General features: G+C 36.4%; 3 protein-coding genes and 1 long non-coding RNA gene across 15 annotated transcripts; 1 reads left to right on the top strand and 3 right to left on the bottom strand.

Annotated features, from left to right (window-relative positions):
* Positions 1 to 362: 362 nt before the first annotated feature.
* On the top strand, positions 363 to 1,436 carry LOC140005384 (uncharacterized). Its single transcript, XR_011813224.1, has 2 exons — positions 363 to 407; positions 716 to 1,436. It is a non-coding gene; the product is annotated as an uncharacterized lncRNA (long non-coding RNA).
* A 1,081-nt stretch (positions 1,437 to 2,517) lies between these two features.
* LOC113740329 (uncharacterized) lies at positions 2,518 to 7,563 on the bottom strand. 4 transcript variants are annotated; one of them, XM_027267930.2, is made up of 8 exons: positions 7,298 to 7,563; positions 7,106 to 7,190; positions 5,998 to 6,039; positions 5,177 to 5,345; positions 4,611 to 4,663; positions 4,273 to 4,491; positions 3,552 to 3,598; positions 2,518 to 3,226 (listed from the first exon to the last, which is right to left on the bottom strand). In XM_027267930.2, exons 1-8 carry the CDS (start codon positions 7,561 to 7,563, stop codon positions 3,172 to 3,174), a joined length of 936 nt encoding a protein of 311 aa, XP_027123731.1. In that variant the 3' UTR covers positions 2,518 to 3,171. The 4 variants fall into 4 exon arrangements, with proteins under 4 accessions (XP_027123731.1, XP_071902406.1, XP_071902407.1 ...); XM_072046305.1 differs by having other exon boundaries at positions 5,998 to 6,030; XM_072046306.1 differs by lacking the exon at positions 3,552 to 3,598.
* LOC113740326 (flavonol synthase/flavanone 3-hydroxylase-like) lies at positions 7,477 to 10,471 on the bottom strand. 9 transcript variants are annotated; one of them, XR_011813223.1, is made up of 5 exons: positions 10,267 to 10,471; positions 9,423 to 10,112; positions 8,903 to 9,224; positions 8,395 to 8,766; positions 7,477 to 7,908 (listed from the first exon to the last, which is right to left on the bottom strand). XR_011813223.1 is itself a non-coding variant. In XM_072046303.1 (5 exons), the coding sequence occupies exons 3-5, from the start codon at positions 9,863 to 9,865 to the stop codon at positions 8,494 to 8,496; spliced, it is 1,038 nt and encodes a 345-aa protein (XP_071902404.1). In that variant the 5' UTR covers positions 9,866 to 9,867; positions 10,006 to 10,131; positions 10,267 to 10,471; the 3' UTR covers positions 8,353 to 8,493. The 9 variants fall into 9 exon arrangements, 8 of the variants coding, with proteins under 8 accessions (XP_071902404.1, XP_027123723.1, XP_071902405.1 ...); XM_072046303.1 differs by lacking the exon at positions 7,477 to 7,908 and having other exon boundaries at positions 8,353 to 8,766; positions 9,423 to 9,867; positions 10,006 to 10,131; XM_027267922.2 differs by lacking the exon at positions 7,477 to 7,908 and having other exon boundaries at positions 8,353 to 8,766; positions 9,423 to 9,867; positions 10,006 to 10,112.
* Positions 10,472 to 14,810: 4,339 nt separating this feature from the next.
* LOC113740328 (flavonol synthase/flavanone 3-hydroxylase-like) lies at positions 14,811 to 16,395 on the bottom strand. Its single transcript, XM_027267928.2, has 3 exons — positions 15,998 to 16,395; positions 15,489 to 15,810; positions 14,811 to 15,341 (listed from the first exon to the last, which is right to left on the bottom strand). Exons 1-3 carry the CDS (start codon positions 16,354 to 16,356, stop codon positions 15,069 to 15,071), a joined length of 954 nt encoding a protein of 317 aa, XP_027123729.1. The 5' UTR covers positions 16,357 to 16,395; the 3' UTR covers positions 14,811 to 15,068.
* Between the last annotated feature and the right edge of the window lie 964 nt (positions 16,396 to 17,359).

The following is a 17,359-nucleotide window of genomic DNA, read 5'->3' as shown; positions in this document are numbered from 1 at the left end:
GTAAGAAATTTTTGCACTTACCAGGATTGCTTTGTTAATTTATCACTCTCTCTAAACTTGTATGTGGTGACCTCAACTGTAGCTATGTGTGATGTTGTTGATAAATGTGTAAATATCAAGCACTATTGGATCAAGCGTTTTGTGAGCTTGAGTATATTTGCATTTCCACATATTCATTGATTGTTCATTAGGTTCTTTTCATGCCAGGCTTTGATAGGATTTGGCAGGGTCAATGCCAGAAAAACATACAATTCCTTAAAACTGTTGTGTTTGGCTGTTGGGTTTGTTATGGTACATCAGTATCATACCTTGCAAAGAATTATTGGAGGAAATAGAGAAGAGAACCTGCTTTTCTATTTTTTTTTTTTAACTACTTTGATTGCTGAGGTCAACGTAGAGAGAAGCAGGTAGATAATCTGAGGTCGTGAGTCTATTTTCTTAAAGTTATCCTACTCTTGAGGATCAAGAGTCACAGATTAATAAAAGGCTTGTGGGAGTCCATTCAAAAAATTGCAGAAATTATTATGCCCAATGAATGTCTTCAAAACTCACCTTAATGGGGAAGGTAAGGTGGGGGCCATTGCTTGATTAGAATGTTAAGCCATCAAAACTGAGATAATGCCAAAAGTTCCCATAATTGAGATATAAGAACTCATAGAACAATTTAACATTATGGCATTGCTTTAGTGCAGTAATTTCATTCATTTGTATACAGGGTGGATGAAATATTTGCTAGCACAGGAGCTGAAATGCACGTGACTCTTTCTTGAAGTTGTGGTGCTGGAGTTAATGCAAAAGGGAGGGCATGCTTCTAAATGTCCACAGCAATACTACCAGGTTCCTTCATGACAGCAAGTCAACCTTCGATACTTGGAAAGTCTTGGGAAGATCGAAAATGTAGATTTCTCAGTACTCAATTGATAGCAAGATTGACATGCTCTGATTTCAAGCTCAGTAGACATCTCCAAGACATTGTGACCAAATGAGAACAAATGATGAAGATATAAAAATCTGAGCGTTTTTTCACTTGCACTTGGCATGACTAGAGATTGGGCTGTCTTTTGAAATCAAAATTTTGCGTTGGGCTCAACATGGTTAAGGTGTCTGAATAGCCATTCTTTCATTTCAACAAAGGGATTTGATGCCTTCTGCTTGCAATATCTTAGTTGTTTTGACTTCTTTTTGCTTCTCACGCAAAAAGATTGAGGTTTGTTCCTTAAAGAAAAGGAGGTAGATTAGCTCCTTATTACTTGAGCCCTTTCTTCCCAGTTGTAACGAGTAGTCTATTTATCGGGGGTATCAACCTCCTGGTATGCTCAAGTATGGTAAGAAAACTGGTAGTGAATTCCCAGATGTTTGTGTTGATCTGAAGTCTGACAGGAATGGCAATTAATTTAGAGATGCAGGATCATGCTTGTTGCTTTGATTTGTGTCCATATTGGCGAATATTTAGAGTTGACTGTAAGGACAATCAAAAAATGGTTTGCTTAGAGGATGAAATCCCAAGTTACAGCAGGGTTTTACTAAGACGAGATAATAAGGAAAAGATTGGCAACCAATATATGTATTGATAGAGGATATTTTATTGCCTAAACAAAACAATTTTCAACAGTTATAGGGTTGCTACTTAAAAACTCCAGAGGCAAAGTGAAGTCAATTGTGCCTAACTGCTTCTGTACATCAAGCATGCGAACCTCCAGAGTTGGAGGAGTAATATAATAAGCTATAATTTTCTTCTAAAACTTGTCATAGGCAGCTCTCTCTCTCTCGGTTTTTACAGCCGTCGTTATATTACAATATCCATCAATCAAATTCAGTTAGCAGTTCTTTCTGTTGGTCTCTACATACATGAAAAATATCACGAGAAATGTAGTCAATAAATGGATTCATTCCAAACCCAGGATATCCGAATCCGAATCCGATTCCGATGTGCGAACCAAACGCCACCTTAACTAGAGAAAATATTAGACAGGTTAAGAAGATCATGATGCAGGGCTAATAAACACTTGGAATACCTCCAAATTACGGGCCATTTTTTTTATTGGGTTGCATTTCTTTTCCATTTATTGACTACATTCCTCGTGATATTTTTCATGTATGTAGAGACCAACAGAAAGAACTGCTAACTGAATTTGATTGGTGAATATTGTAATATAACGACGGCTGTAAAAATCGAGAGAGAGAAAGCTGCCTATGACAAGTTTTAGAAGAAAATTATAGCTTATTATATTACTCCTCCAACTCTAGAGGTTCGCATGCTTGATGTACAGAAGCAGTTAGGCACAATTGACTTCACTTTGCCTCTGGAGTTTTTAAGTAGCAACCCTATAACTGTTGAAAATTGTTTTGTTTAGGCAATAAAATATCCTCTATCAATACATATATTGGTTGCCAATCTTTTCCTTATTATCTCGTCTTAGTAAAACCCTGCTGTAACTTGGGATTTCATCCGCTAAGCAAACCATTTTTTGATTGTCCTTACAGTCAGCTCTAAATATTCGCCAATATGGACACAAATCAAAGCAACAAGCATGATCCTGCATCTCTAAATTAATTGGCATTCCTGTCAGACTTCAGATCAACAAACATCTGGGAATTCACTACCAGTTTTCTTACCATACTTGAGCATACCAGGAGGTTGATACCCCCGATAAATAGACTACTCGTTACAACTGGGAAGAAAGGGCTCAAGTAATAAGGAGCTAATCTACCTCCTTTTCTTTAAGGAACAAACCTCAATCTTTTTGCGTGAGAAGCAAAAAGAAGTCAAAACAACTGAGATATTGCAGGCAGAAGGCATCAAATCCCTTTGTTGAAATGAAAGAATGGCTATTCAGACACCTTAACCATGTTGAGCCCAACGCAAAATTTTGATTTCAAAAGACAGCCCAATCTCTAGTCATGCCAAGTGCAAGTGAAAAAACGCTCAGATTTCTATATCTTCATCATTTGTTCTCATTTGGTCACAATGTCTTGGAGATGTCTACTGAGCTTGAAATCAGAGCATGTCAATCTTGCTATCAATTGAGTACTGAGAAATCTACATTTTCGATCTTCCCAAGGCTTTCCAAGTATCGAAGGTTGACTTGCTGTCATGAAGGAACCTGGTAGTATTGCTGTGGACATTTAGAAGCATGCCCTCCCTTTTGCATTAACTCCAGCACCACAACTTCAAGAAAGAGTCACGTGCATTTCAGCTCCTGTGCTAGCAAATATTTCATCCACCCTGTATACAAATGAATGAAATTACTGCACTAAAGCAATGCCATAATGTTAAATTGTTCTATGAGTTCTTATATCTCAATTATGGGAACTTTTGGCATTATCTCAGTTTTGATGGCTTAACATTCTAATCAAGCAATGGCCCCCACCTTACCTTCCCCATTAAGGTGAGTTTTGAAGACATTCATTGGGCATAATAATTTCTGCAATTTTTTGAATGGACTCCCACAAGCCTTTTATTAATCTGTGACTCTTGATCCTCAAGAGTAGGATATATTCTAGCTGCTATTAACTTTAAGAAAATAGACTCACGACCTCAGATTATCTACCTGCTTCTCTCTACGTTGACCTCAGCAATCAAAGTAGTTAAATAAATCTGCAAGAAAGGTGATCAATTTACATGTGTGAGAGAGAGATAAGTGATAATGAATTCGACGGACAAGTAAATCATAATGTTCAATTTTTTCTTTTTTCATAACTGATAAGTAGTGCAATAAGTAAACTTCATTCCTTCATCTATCTTATTTGATTAGTCAGCGTAACAAAGATTCTGCCTCAATGTACATTCCTTCATGATTATCCTGATTAGAAAAGTCACATTTGCAAAGAGCCTGATTTCCTAATTTTTAGTAACTCAAGTTTGAAGGTCTTTAATTCCATCTTTAAAAGCATCACAATTTCAGGATTTCCACTCGCTAATCAGTTAAGTTTTAATAATATGCATCCATTTCTGCTATAATCTCAACACCATGGATTTGGGGAGCAAGATGACAAGAAATCAAACATTGTAACATCATATCTCTAGGCAGCTTCAAAGAAAAATGTCAAATGACCATATATTTGGCAGAACACATCATTATAAACAGTGGTTGAGATGTCAAATTACTGTCTTGCTAAGGTAATTGTAACCAATCTGCTTTGAAACAAGTGATCCCAGTGTAATGCAAACAAATTAAGTGCATATTGCACATAGGCAAACCACTACAAATAAATTGTTTTGAGATGTGTATAGACACTTTGACATTAGAAAAGTAAATACTATTCATATACCTGTAAAACATTCCGGTCTTGTTGATGCCTAGGTTGAAAAGATTCAACTTCGCCTTTCCCAAGGCTTGGAAGAACTGGCTTGCTAGCTCCATGTGAATACAAGGAACATGTATGCAGATCATCAAATTCTCCTGGATAAAGTTCATCTGACCAACACAAGCTACTGAGATCTGGAATTCTTTCATCACCCAAGGAAAGCAGCTCCATGACAAGCAACCTCTGTGTATATATATATATATAATTCAAGAAGAATAAGCATAAGATCAGTAACACAAATTAGAAGTATGAATTACAAACCAAGAAAAGCTTGTTGAAAGCCAGCCACCTCCATACTTCACCTTCAAGTTTAGCTCTGATACAAATATCTGAACAAGGTCCTGTGCTACTTTTTCTGAAGAAGAAAAATAAAAGCTAATTATCATAAAGACATCAATTAATAGAGTGAGACCATGATAAGTTGGTAAAAATTTTGCAAGAATGACAAATAGGCAAGCTCTGAACAGCATCACACCTTCACATCTTTGCAAAAGCAGGTAAAAAAGATACAAGACTAAAAATCAGAAACATATGTTATACAACTCAGAAATCTACATTTTAACTGTTTCGACAACATTAGAAAGAAACTTGTTGAAAAAAAGAAAAGCAAAAAAATTTGACATCCACAAAAGAAAATTTACATGTCCCATGCCTTTAGCCCAGGTACACTTGCAATCATGTTAGCAATTGTTGTTCATCGTACATATAAATAACCAGATAAGTTTTAATAATTTTTCTCAAATGCTGTATTTCATAGATTGTTTTGCACCACAATGAAGAGAAGAATAGATCTATTGCTCTGATGGACAATCAAGAATCAATATACTAGAAAGAAGCAATTCTTCATTGGCATATGCAGTAGACATACCAAAAAGAGAGATTGGCCAAAACGTGAAGACTGGGGCTCCCCCACCATCACCAGTATCATTCTCATTTTCAGAAGAGAGAGAAAACTGAGCCAAGGGGCTATTGGTTGTTCCTTTCAGATAGCACCTCATAGATCTAGATGTGTTCACCATCTGAGTTACAACGCCTACCTGTTATGATAGAGCTTGCCAATTTACTTCCACATAAACCACTAAAGCACCCAAAAAAGGACATAATAAAGTTGGTACAGAGAGAGAAGTAAAAGAGAGTTGTTGCCCTTGTTCTCAAGCATCCACACATTAAAGAGATCAGTATTACTGCAAAACTGTGCATTCATTTATTTAATGCTTTTCAAACATCTGGCAGTGATTAATAAACATTACAATGTACAAAAATGAAGATAGGTTAGTAATTGCACAAAGACGAGAATAAGATGAAGAAGACAAGTCAAAAACATTTTAAAATAGAAAATCTTCTATCCCTGAGACCTAATAAACTGAAAATTTCAAGACTGATAAAGTAGATTAATCTTCATAAGTGGGGTGTTGATCTTGAAACATGGAGAAGTCACAGTAAGTCACTTGAAATTCTGGAAAGCTGTATGCAATCTATCTTGTTCCCAAGAAAGCAAATCATGCAAATCCTCCCACATAATTATAATTGCTGAAGTTGTGCAAGGCCCATAGTACTAAAGGAGTTCATTTGCAGACATAGGGCAGTGCATTTTGCTAATTGACTAAGCAGAAACTATAAAAGCAGATGAAGTCAATAAAAGAAAAAAAAACATTTTGCATAAAACCAATCAGTATTAAGTATGCGTACCATATCTTTGTATGATGCCAAGAGTTTATTATGCTGAATCTCCTACAAAGAAAGGGCAGGGCAGGAGGCAGGGAAAAAGAAACTGATAAGCATTTACTAAGCATTGTAGTATTACAAAGATTTATATTCGCATTAATATGGAAGATAGTATATTTTTACTAAGCCCATTTCACATTAGATTAGCTTCCAATATTGGAGACTGAAGGACAAGTTCTCATGGATACCAAAAGCTATTCACATTTATGTACCTTTCAACATGAAAACCGGAAAAGAAAAGTATAAGAACAAATAAACATGTAAATTTTGTGAATAAACCAAATATCAATTAAAAAAAATAGAAAAGCAGGTTCTCTTCTCTATTTCCTCCAATAATTCTTTGCAAGGTATGATACTGATGTACCATAACAAACCCAACAGCCAAACACAACAGTTTTAAGGAATTGAATGTTTTTCTGGCATTGACCCTGCCAAATCCTATCAAAGCCTGGCATGAAAAGAACCTAATGAACAATCAATGAATATGTGGAAATGCAAATATACTCAAGCTCACAAAACGCTTGATCCAATAGTGCTTGATATTTACACATTTATCAACAACATCACACATAGCTACAGTTGAGGTCACCACATACAAGTTTAGAGAGAGTGATAAATTAACAAAGCAATCCTGGTAAGTGCAAAAATTTCTTACCATCAACTCTGTTCCTTCAAGCCCATATACAAAGCATAAAATGTCAAATTTTGAATGCACCCTTCTGTGCATTTTGGTTCCACATGAGAATTGAAATTAGACTGAATTACTCAAGTCACATTACTAACAGTACATCAAATTCAATGCAAATCCAATTCCCATAAACAAACCAAACATAGCCTTAATTGATAACTGTACACCAGATCACACATAATTTCCTATAACAGCACTCTACAGATACTACTATAACCATTGTCTAGACCATTTCATCTAAACAAGCACAAATTTGCGAAAACCAAACCTAATTTCTCCTAAGTTAGTTCTTCACAAAAGCAACCAAAGGCTCTATCTCAATCACTATTTTCAATAAAAGCTGTTTAAAAGAAAAGAAACCAAGTTTTTAGCAAACACACTAACTTGTTGCTTAAACAACTTCGAAGAGGCTTTTTTCCGAATACTTAGCATGCCACTCAAAATTCCCAAATCCATCGCATCCATATACCTGTAAAACCAAAAAAACAATCCCCATTTTAGATAAAACACTAGGTTTAATAAAAGATTTTCTGTATATTGTTAAGAATATTAATAAATGCTGGCTTTTTACTGTACTTCTGGGAGAGATAGGAGTTGACAAGAGTAGTGGCTTGAGAGCGAGTAGCGGACGAGCAAGACTGCCAATCTTGCCATAAAGAAGCCAACTTCGACCATTGGTTTCTAAGGTTTCGCTGCGCTGCTGGCCTCCATAGCCTAATGTTTACTACTGCAGAAAAAGGAGACGAAGAAGAAGATTTTGGGGTTTGAAATTGAATGTTGAGTTCTTCTTTTGTGGTTTGTTCATTTGAAGCAGAAGAAAGAGGAGGGGTCTGGGATTCCATTGGCGTACAAATAGTTGTCTGACATGCGTAAGAATCAAAAGCAAAGGAAAATTCCTAAGGAAAAGTCAAAGGAAAAACTAAACTAAAGGAGACAGAAAAATCCTCTACTCCTAATTCTCCTTTCTATCTAGTAGTCTCCTGTGCGGCGGCTCTCCTTCCGGAGAGGAAGAAGAAGACCAGCCCTGCGTTCCTTTTTCTTCTTTTTATACTGTCTTCCGCCCTCATCAGCAATTACCAAGATGGGAACAAATTTTTCTTTGCCAACTATGCCCCTCGGATAAGCTCTATGACTTGGAATCTTTTTCTGTTAAATTGACATTTGTTATCATATTTTTGTTCTACTCCCTGAAATAAATGCAAAACACTAAAAGTGAATAGAATTTAACAATTAATTCACCTTGAATTAGGTAATAGGGGAAATTAACAATAAAATAAATGATAAAATTATAACCTATCAACGACTACTGGGGAGTTGGGACACAATATGTTAGCTCTACTTACCAATTAGCTGATATTTTTTTTAAAAGCTTTTGCACCGCTTATTTTCATGTTTGAGGTTTCAGGGGGCTGTAGAAGATTAAGATAAACTAATACTATGATTACTAAAAGCTGCTACTTGATTGCAAGGAATCAAAGAGCACTGTGTATCCCTGTAATTTTTATCATTTTTTAGTGCAGTCTCCGCTCTTTTCCACATTAAGTGAGGATTTTAACTTCAGTGAGATCTTCTTGTACCTTTTAGCTAATAATATAAAAACTGAAGCAATGATATGACTTACACACAGACACTAACATCAAACAGAATCATATTTTCAATGCAAAATCTCATACTTATACATGCATGTCCTGATAAGCATTTTCTCCCCAAAAGTGCACAATGATGATCTAATTTATTTATATTTCATGTAGGCAACATGTAAAACTCGTGCTTCATGAGGTCGAAATTTCATAATGAGTGATGTTGATGGCATCTTCGGGTCTTGCTGATGGATGAGTCTTGTTTCTCATTCTCAATGCCTGGTAATCCTTGTAGAAGAACCCCCTGTACTTTGCTGTCTCTCCAATCTCTTTAGTGAATTGTGGCAATGGTTCTACCCACTTGTCTCCTTGTATATTATAGAAGAATGCAAAAGAGTGTCTGCTTCTTCCTTTAGGCCTTACAACTCTGTGAGTTGCACTTTTAAACTTTTTGTTGGTCATCACCTGCAAACACTTTGTGCCTTAGATAACAATAGAAAAAAATGAAAAGAATGTTAAGAAAGTGATATTAATCTTTGACAAGATGAAGCCATTAGAAATCAGAGAAATATGGTGTTCCTGCAAACTACCTACAATTTACCTGAATTGAATCACCTAGATTGACCACTATTTTGCCCAGTTCAGGGATCACTGGAATCCATTCTCCATTCTTGCAAACTTCAAGTCCTCCAGCTTCGTCTTGAACAACGAATGTTACGGTGTTTCCATCTTCATGTGGCGTTATTCCATTGTTCTCAGATTCAGTAGCTGGAAAATAGTGCATAGCCACCATAAAATCCCAGCTCCTATCATTATTGTACTCTTTCAGGAAGTTTTCAGGGAGACCAAGAGAGTCATTCATGATGCTCTCTACCAATTGACCAGCCTTGGTGAAATAACTGAACAACTCTTCCATTGCTTCCCTGGTAATGATAATCAAATTGAACAAAAACAATATGTCAAAGGGTAGGCCTTTCAGAGTAGTAAATATTGATCAAAAGGGACGACCGAAACTAGGGTATCAATTACTTTTAACAGAGCTAAACACACATAATAATCACAATAATAAATGCAGAATTGATATATTCTTGATTCATTGATGAGAATGCTGTGGAATTTACCTGAAATCAGGCGGATTACTGGGCAGTATATTGAAGCCAGTTTCAGGTGGAAACATGAGAATGTATTCATTCTTGTCAGGTGATATCTCAGGCTGCTTGCTATAACCGGCCAGAAGAGGTGCTCCGGCATTAGGATTACACTCGAGCTTCTCCTCATCTGAGAACCTGAAAAATGCCTTTGAGAGCTCCATTGCTCTGCTTAACAAATCCAGGGGTACCCCATGGTTCACAATCTGGAAGAAGCCATATTCAGAGCAGGCTTGGCGAATAATTTCTTTAACTCTCTTCTTGCTGTTCTCAGCATCTTCATTGTTGAAGAAAGGAGAGAGATCAATTGTGGGAATAGCTAAGTTGGCCATCACAATTGGACTTGACTTTTGTTTCTTGCTTTCCCCATTGTAAATTTGAAACCAATCAGTAGTAGCTTCAGGACAGAAGCCCATTCCTACAGGTAAACTATTAGTTAATGAAAAGAAGATTAAAAAATGAACATACCAGTCTGAATACTCTGTCTTCTTTTGCTTTCTTGATACGTGAGATTGATGAGGAAGAATCTACTGATTTTTGCTGTTGCGGTACTTACAGCATAGAGGAGTTCTTTTTTTCTCCTTCTTTCTTTCTTTTCTTTGGGTCTATTTTATGACTTTAACCTGGAGAATCCCTGAATCATCTGTGGTTCATAACAGCAATCTGAAGATTGTAGAAAAATCTGAGCACCAAAAACATTTTGAGTTCACTACTTAGCAGCACTAGAATTTCTTCATGTTGCTTCAATCAGTTGACTTTACTGATCAAACTTTGGTAGTTCTAAATATAAGTACCATTTTTCTGATAGAAAATTTACCGTCTTCATTTGGTATTGTGGTACCATTTCATCTTTCACTGATTATTTGTTGCTTCTTGTCCTCATCAAGGGTAGAATTTGAAGAAAGATGCTTGAAATCTCTACCAGCTATTGATGCTTGTACACTAGTTGATATTTGCAAGACAAGGTTAGAAATGTTAGAGAAATAGGATAATGCTCAATTATTGTATGAAAAACTATTCACCATTTGATATTTTTCTTTTGTTGTGATAATTTGGGGCAGGTAATGGAAAGATTATGTGATAGAACTGCTAATGGACAACATCACTATCTGTGCATTTTATATATTTTTCCTTCATGACGCAAGGTTGACATTAGATTAACTATGAACATCTCAAGATGTAGTCATTAAGTATTTATAAGTGATAATTAATGGATTCTGAACCCCCCCCCCCAACCCAAACCGAAAAAAACACAACAAAAAATAGAAAAGAAAAGATATAGGCACTTGAAAAGATTATTAACACATTAGAGGTGAAAATGTCACTTTCTCCCATTTCTAATGTTCTACAGCATAAACTAATGATATTATGTATTTTATATAATTTTTTTTCCAAATAATCCCCTGTCCAAACGGACCCATAATGTTGTCTTGATGCAGAATTTCAAGCCAGATGACATGTCTAAGGACTCGGGGCAGGGACGGTTGCAGGTGCAACCGTCCCTGGCAATTTTCCTCTTCATCAACAGCGCGTAACTTCTTTTGTTCACCGTATAACTTTTTTTTCACAGGCTGTATTTTCACAACAGGTAGTGATGGGCCCCACACATGACGCGGAAATCGAGTTACCACTTGTTATCTGAGCCGCACATTTTTTTGAGGTCCAATCTGGACCATGAACCGTCCCTGCCCCAAATCCTATGTCTAAAGATGTAACAGTCCACTTTATCTTCTTTAAATCAAACTTAGAAACATTGAACACTCGGTGAGTAATCATTAAATCAAACTTAGAAACATTAGACACTTGGTGAGTTATCCAAAAAATGTTCAATTTATTACTACATCATAAACATTTGAGTTTGTTTTGCCTGTATCTAAAAAAAGAGGGTTTGTTTTGCCCCATTTTTCCAATTGAAGGTATTAAATTTCTTTGTTTGTTGGTTGCTTTGATCCTGGGTAGAGATCGAATAGTAGGTGATCTGGATGAGATCTTCAGCTCTGACTTATTATTCCTTTATTCTTAGTTGCATTTATTCCTTGTACATAATTTTGAATTCTCCGAATTTAGGAGATTTTGCAATCTTCTTAGTAAATTTCGTTAATGGCTCAATCCAATTGTCTTCGTGTAAAAGAAAGATATGACCTGTATGTAGGGCTGCAAACGACTTTAGATCTAGTCTTATCAAACTAAAGTTGACTCAATTTACCTAAAGTTGAATTTAATGAGCTATCAATGTAAAATTTGAGCTCAAGCTCAAACTAAAATTTAAGTCTAATCGACCTCAAGTTAGAGCCTAATCAAGCTCAAATAAAAATAAAAAATTTAATTTTTTATATTTTAAAAATGAATAAAATATCTATTTCACCTTAATAAAGAATTAAAATATTAAGAACATACATGTAATTTCACTACTAATAATAAAAGGGTATTAAAAAATATATAAATTCAAGCAAAATCCAATGAGTCGAGTATCTTTATACTCAATGCAACTCATGCTTTAACCGTATTGATTTGTTTGTAGCCTTACTTATAGAACGAGTACTATGGAAAAATGCATGAGAGTGATCGGTTTTTCCTTTTGGCATAATTACCATAGTTATTGATCGGTTCGACCGCCGGGCCGGGTTTTCAATTAGATCGTTTAAGTAATCAACCCGTTGATTAGTCAACGGACCGCCGGTTCGATCGGATTAAACCGAAAACCCGGCCGGTTGTGTCTAAGAACCGGGTTTCATATAAAAATTTAATCAATTAGATCGTTTAAGTAATCAACCCGTTGATTAGTCAACGGACCGCCGGTTCGATCGGATTAAACCGAAAACCCGGCCGGTTGTGTCTAAGAACCGGGTTTCATATAAAAATTTAATGGCAGTGCTGAGAGTCGAACCTGTGCCTCTGGTACAAAGCAACATTGACGAAACCGCTAGGCTACCTTGCGAGATAGTGATAAGGTTGCTTACTTATAATATATAAACATTTCATCAATTTTATCTTTCTGTTTTATTTCTCTAAAACAAATTAATTTGGAATCTTTTAATAATAATTTATGACCCCCAAACTTATGAAATGGACTTAAAAATTAACATGTTACATAATTCATTTTAAAAACATATATTATTTTTAATAATTTTTTGCACTTAAAATTTATAAATAAATTAGATAATTACACTAAACATAGATAAAATTTTATACTTGAAGTTTGGTGTATTACTAAATAACTTTATATTTTATTGATTCTTATATGAATTAATTTTTTATAGCAAATTAAATTATATGAGCATTTGTTATGACATTATTTATTATAATTTATATCATATATCTTATATTTAAAATTATAAAATATAATATTTAAATATATTTAGTGACCCACCGGTTCAACCACCCACCCACTGGTTGAACCAGTAACCCGTTGACCCACCTCGTTCACCGGATTCCCTTCCGGGTTGGGTTTAATAACTATGATAATTACTCTATGATTTGCAATCTTAAACTTGCTATTGCTCGGTACCATAGAAACAAAAATAATCATAGACATAGTAATTTTAATTCATCTAGGGCCACGTTAAAACATATACCAATTGCATAAAGATTAGGAAACAAAGAACTTACTGAGTGACACCACCAACGTGCCTTGAGCATGTGTGACTTGAAATCTACTGCCCATTTTCAGTGCTTCCAAGACTCCTGCTTCATATCCTGGAAAACCAAATTTTGATGCAGTTCCTGTCTACATATGCTGATTATCCATTGTTTTCAGCTTACTCAGCAGGAAAGAAACGTAAACCCATTAGGAAGCCACGGCTCTTATCATTGTTGTATTCCTTTAAGAATTTACGATTCTAAAAACATAATGAGTCTGCTATGGGTCTTATCAAGAAATGCTTCCTTTTTCTTTTTCTTTTTTTTATATTCAAGTTAAAAAGGAGATTTCAAACCTTACAATGATGAAGAGAAAATATGAGAGCTTTGGATTCAAACCAGAAACCTCAAGATCACATTTGGATTCAAGCTAGAAACCTCACGATCACATGGCTAATGTACCTATTAGTTGAACTTGTCCTACGAGTTTAACTGAGTCTTAGAATATTACTTCCCAGGATGGATGCTCTGCTAGGCAGCATTGGCCGATTTAAGGCCACTAAAGATGTTCTTGAAGCCCTGAACAATTGCCACATTTGTCATAATTGTCTGGGCTGGATATGCATTTAACCCCAACCTTCATTAGTTTGATACTTCCTTAACTCGCAGCTGACTTTCATTTTATCATAAAACCAACCCTCATCAATTCAAGACTTATTAATTCTTCCCACATATGTTTATGCAAAAAAACTTGATGTGAAGAAAAGTTTGAGCATATAGGATTTCAGGAGGATTTCCAGGATATACATCAAGCCTGAACTTGGAGTTGGAATAAATAAATGTTCATTTGCCTCTCTGGAGTGGTTTGGATTGTTGAAATAACCAGGTACGTCCGGTCACGGAGATACACCAGGCTCAGGACTAGACTTGATGTTCTCCATAATCGAAGTGCTGAATGTTTCTGTTATAACAGATGCAGCGGAACAGAAGAACAAACAAGAATGTACAAGAACAACTTGGGGGAAATCAGATTTTATTAGGGTTGTAATCGGAATAGTTTACAAACTAATATAAGGTGTATATATATACAACCAAACAGACTGGACCCAAACAGGCCCAAAACAAGACCCGAAATAAAACAGACACGGTAACTGATATATACCGTAAGCTTCGGGGGCGTTGCCCCCGAACCCCCACCGGGGGCAACGCTGCCCCCCGGGCCCCCCAGCCGGGGCGCGTCGCCCCCTGGACCCCCGACTCGCTGACCGGGCAGCGAGACCCCCGTACAGCTCAGCGGGGGTTGAAGATCTAATTCAAGGCATCTCAACAGTTTCACTTCTGGGAGCAATCCCGGCTTATTTCCTCGGTTGCCATTTATTTTGGCAACTTCGTTTTCCTCTATAAAGAAGGGTTCAAGATCAATTGGTGGAACACATAATCCAGCCATGCACGTAGATCAAGTTCACTGCCTTCAAATTTTATCAGTTTGTTTTGGTAATATATAATATACAGCGAAAAGCCACTTGTAAGATGTGTATAAAGGTGATGTCAATGACTGTCAAGAATTTGAAATTGATGGTAAATGCAAATGTTGCTAAGCAAAACAGATAGATAAAATCACTACTTCGAGTATAGACTTCCTATCCCCTTGCACTCTGATCTTTCACTCCTCCTTGAGTTAGCTCTACTCGTGGTCCTCATAGTACAGATAGATGGTTCAGCAAACAAACTTAATGAACGGCTATAACACTTAAAACAAATTCGCATTTAAGAACAATCGTATTAATCGCTGAACCACAGTCAAAGAATGAATCTCTGCATTATCAAGTGAAGAACTTCTTCATGATAATCTTAGCATTACAGAATACAGAAGCAAATGGCCAACATACAGACACTAACATCGATAGAAATCATATTACTCCACTGAAGCAAAACCACATAATCATAAATGCATGTTCTCATACACACGCCCTCCACAAAAAGTTGAAAATGATGACACCGTTTATTTGATTGATATATGTCATATGTAGAAGTCATGGTTCATGATGTAGAAATTGCATAATGAGCAATGCGAATGACATCTTCAGGTCTTGATTGCGGATGAAGTTTGCTTCTCGTTCTTAATTCCAGGTAATCCTTGTAGAAGAACCCCCTGAACTTTGCTGTCTCTCCAATCTCTTCAGTGAATTGTGGCAGTGGTTCGACCCACTTGTCTCCTTGTAAAGTATAGAAGAATGCAAAAGAGTGCCTGCTTCTTCCTTTAGGCCTTACAACTCTATGAGTTGCACTTTTAAACTTGTTGTTGGTCAACACCTGCAAAAATTTTGTGGCTCAGATCAAAATAGGAACAAGAAGTACATGTTATAGAAACTAGTATTGATTTTCTACATGATCATTTCATCAGAAATTGGTAAAAAGTGGGATACTTGCCAACTAGTGCTGTTCATTTTATTTTATTACCTGAATTGAATCACCTATATTGACCACTATTTTGCCAGGCTCAGGGATCACCGGAATCCATTCGCCATTCTTGTAAACTTCTAGGCCCCCTGATTCATCTTGAACGACCAAAGTTATGCAGTTTCCATCTTCGTGTTCTGATGTTCCATTGTTCTCAGTTTCAGTTGCTGCAAAATAGTGCAAAGCCAACATGAAATCCCAGCTCCTATCATGATTGTATTCTTTGAGGAAGTTTTGAGGCAGACCAAGACACACATTGATGAGGCTCTCTATCAATTCACCGGCCTTGGAGAAGTGACTGAACATCTCTTCCATCACATCCCTGGCAACAAGCATCAAAGTGAAGAACAATTATGTTTGAAAATGTAGGCCATTAATTATCGATTGATCTATTTAACACTGTAATTATTGATCAAGAGGGATGAAAAGCAACTGCATGCGGAACTATTATCAGCAACTTTAGACAATTGATATATTTTTCATCAATTCAAGAAATTTGCAGAATATACTTGAACTCAGGTGGATTGCTGGGTAATGTATTGAAACCAGAATCAGGTGGAAACATGATCATGTATTCTTTCTTCTCAGGTGAGAACTCTGGCGCCTTGTTATAACCAGCTGGAAGAGGTGCTCCACATTTAGGACTACATTTGAGCTTTTCCTCTTCTGGGAACGCAAAATACGTCTTTGAGAGCTCCATTGCTCGGCTTAACAGATTCAGTGGTACCCCATGGTTCACGACCTGAAAGAAGCCGTACTCAGAGCAGGCTTGGCTAATAATTTCTTTCACTTTCTTCTTGCAGTTATCATCATCTTCATTGTTCAAGAAAGGAGAGAGATCGATTGTGGGGATAGCTAAGTTGGCCATATTGTTTTGACTTGCTATTGTATTCTCTTCTGCTTCTTGCTTTTCCCCCTGCAAATTTAAACCAATCAGTAGTTGCTTCAGGACAAAAGCACACACTTCCTTTCTCCAATGCCATGCCTACAGCATATTCTCTGGTAAAACTGGGACAGAAGATTAAAACATGAATATATTAATCTGAACACTTAATCTTCTTTTTCTGTCTTTTTCTTGATATGGAATATTGATGAGGAAGAATTAATGCTTTTGCTATTGCAGTATTCACAGCATTGAGGGATTTTTTTCCCCTTTTTTTCTGGGGGAGGGGGGCATGGGTGGGTGTTGTGGGGGTCATTCTATTTAGTGGGGCTGGTTGTACTAAAAGCTGTACTAGTACTGTTCTTCTCCGATACCGGATCTGGACGGTTATCAGTAATAATCGTTCAGAACAATGTAACATTTTTTTAATAAGGTATAACTCTACTTGAATTGTTTGTAAAATTTAACAGAGATGCAATTATTATATATGAGACCCACATAAACAGTAATAGAATATCACACCTCTATTGTAAGAATATACAAGAAGTTTACATAAATTACAACTAGTATTAGGAGTTGGTTGTGGTTATGGAACTCCGTAGTTATCTAATAGTTCCTTTATCCTGCACTATTCCTGAATTTGACAACCTGCTATAAATTTGTGATACTTGAATCAGTTCTGTTGTTGAAAATTTCACACTTTGGTGACTGATTTTAAAATTTGCAAGTCCTGCCATCTCAGACTTGGCTACTGCAGTTGGATCTGCAGGCATATCTACCATGGACTTAAGATGCAAAATGTAAAGATTGTTAGTTTAACTTTATGTTGTGCTCGGATGGCCATTTTTGTGGAAAAATATCACTTTGTGTTTTGGTTGAAGGGTTAGAAAACACGTTTGGATTGAATGTAGGTACTCTGGGGAGAAAATTTTTTGTCCTTCTAGTTCTTGGGGTCAGGTGGGGGCAGAAATCTGTTTAGATCCAGATT

The sequence above is a fragment of the Coffea arabica genome, chromosome 4c (assembly GCF_036785885.1).
Source record: "Coffea arabica cultivar ET-39 chromosome 4c, Coffea Arabica ET-39 HiFi, whole genome shotgun sequence".
NCBI lineage: Eukaryota > Viridiplantae > Streptophyta > Magnoliopsida > Gentianales > Rubiaceae > Coffea > Coffea arabica.
The sequence above is the reverse complement of the archived record's forward strand: the minus strand, read 5'-3'. Positions and strand labels throughout refer to the sequence as shown.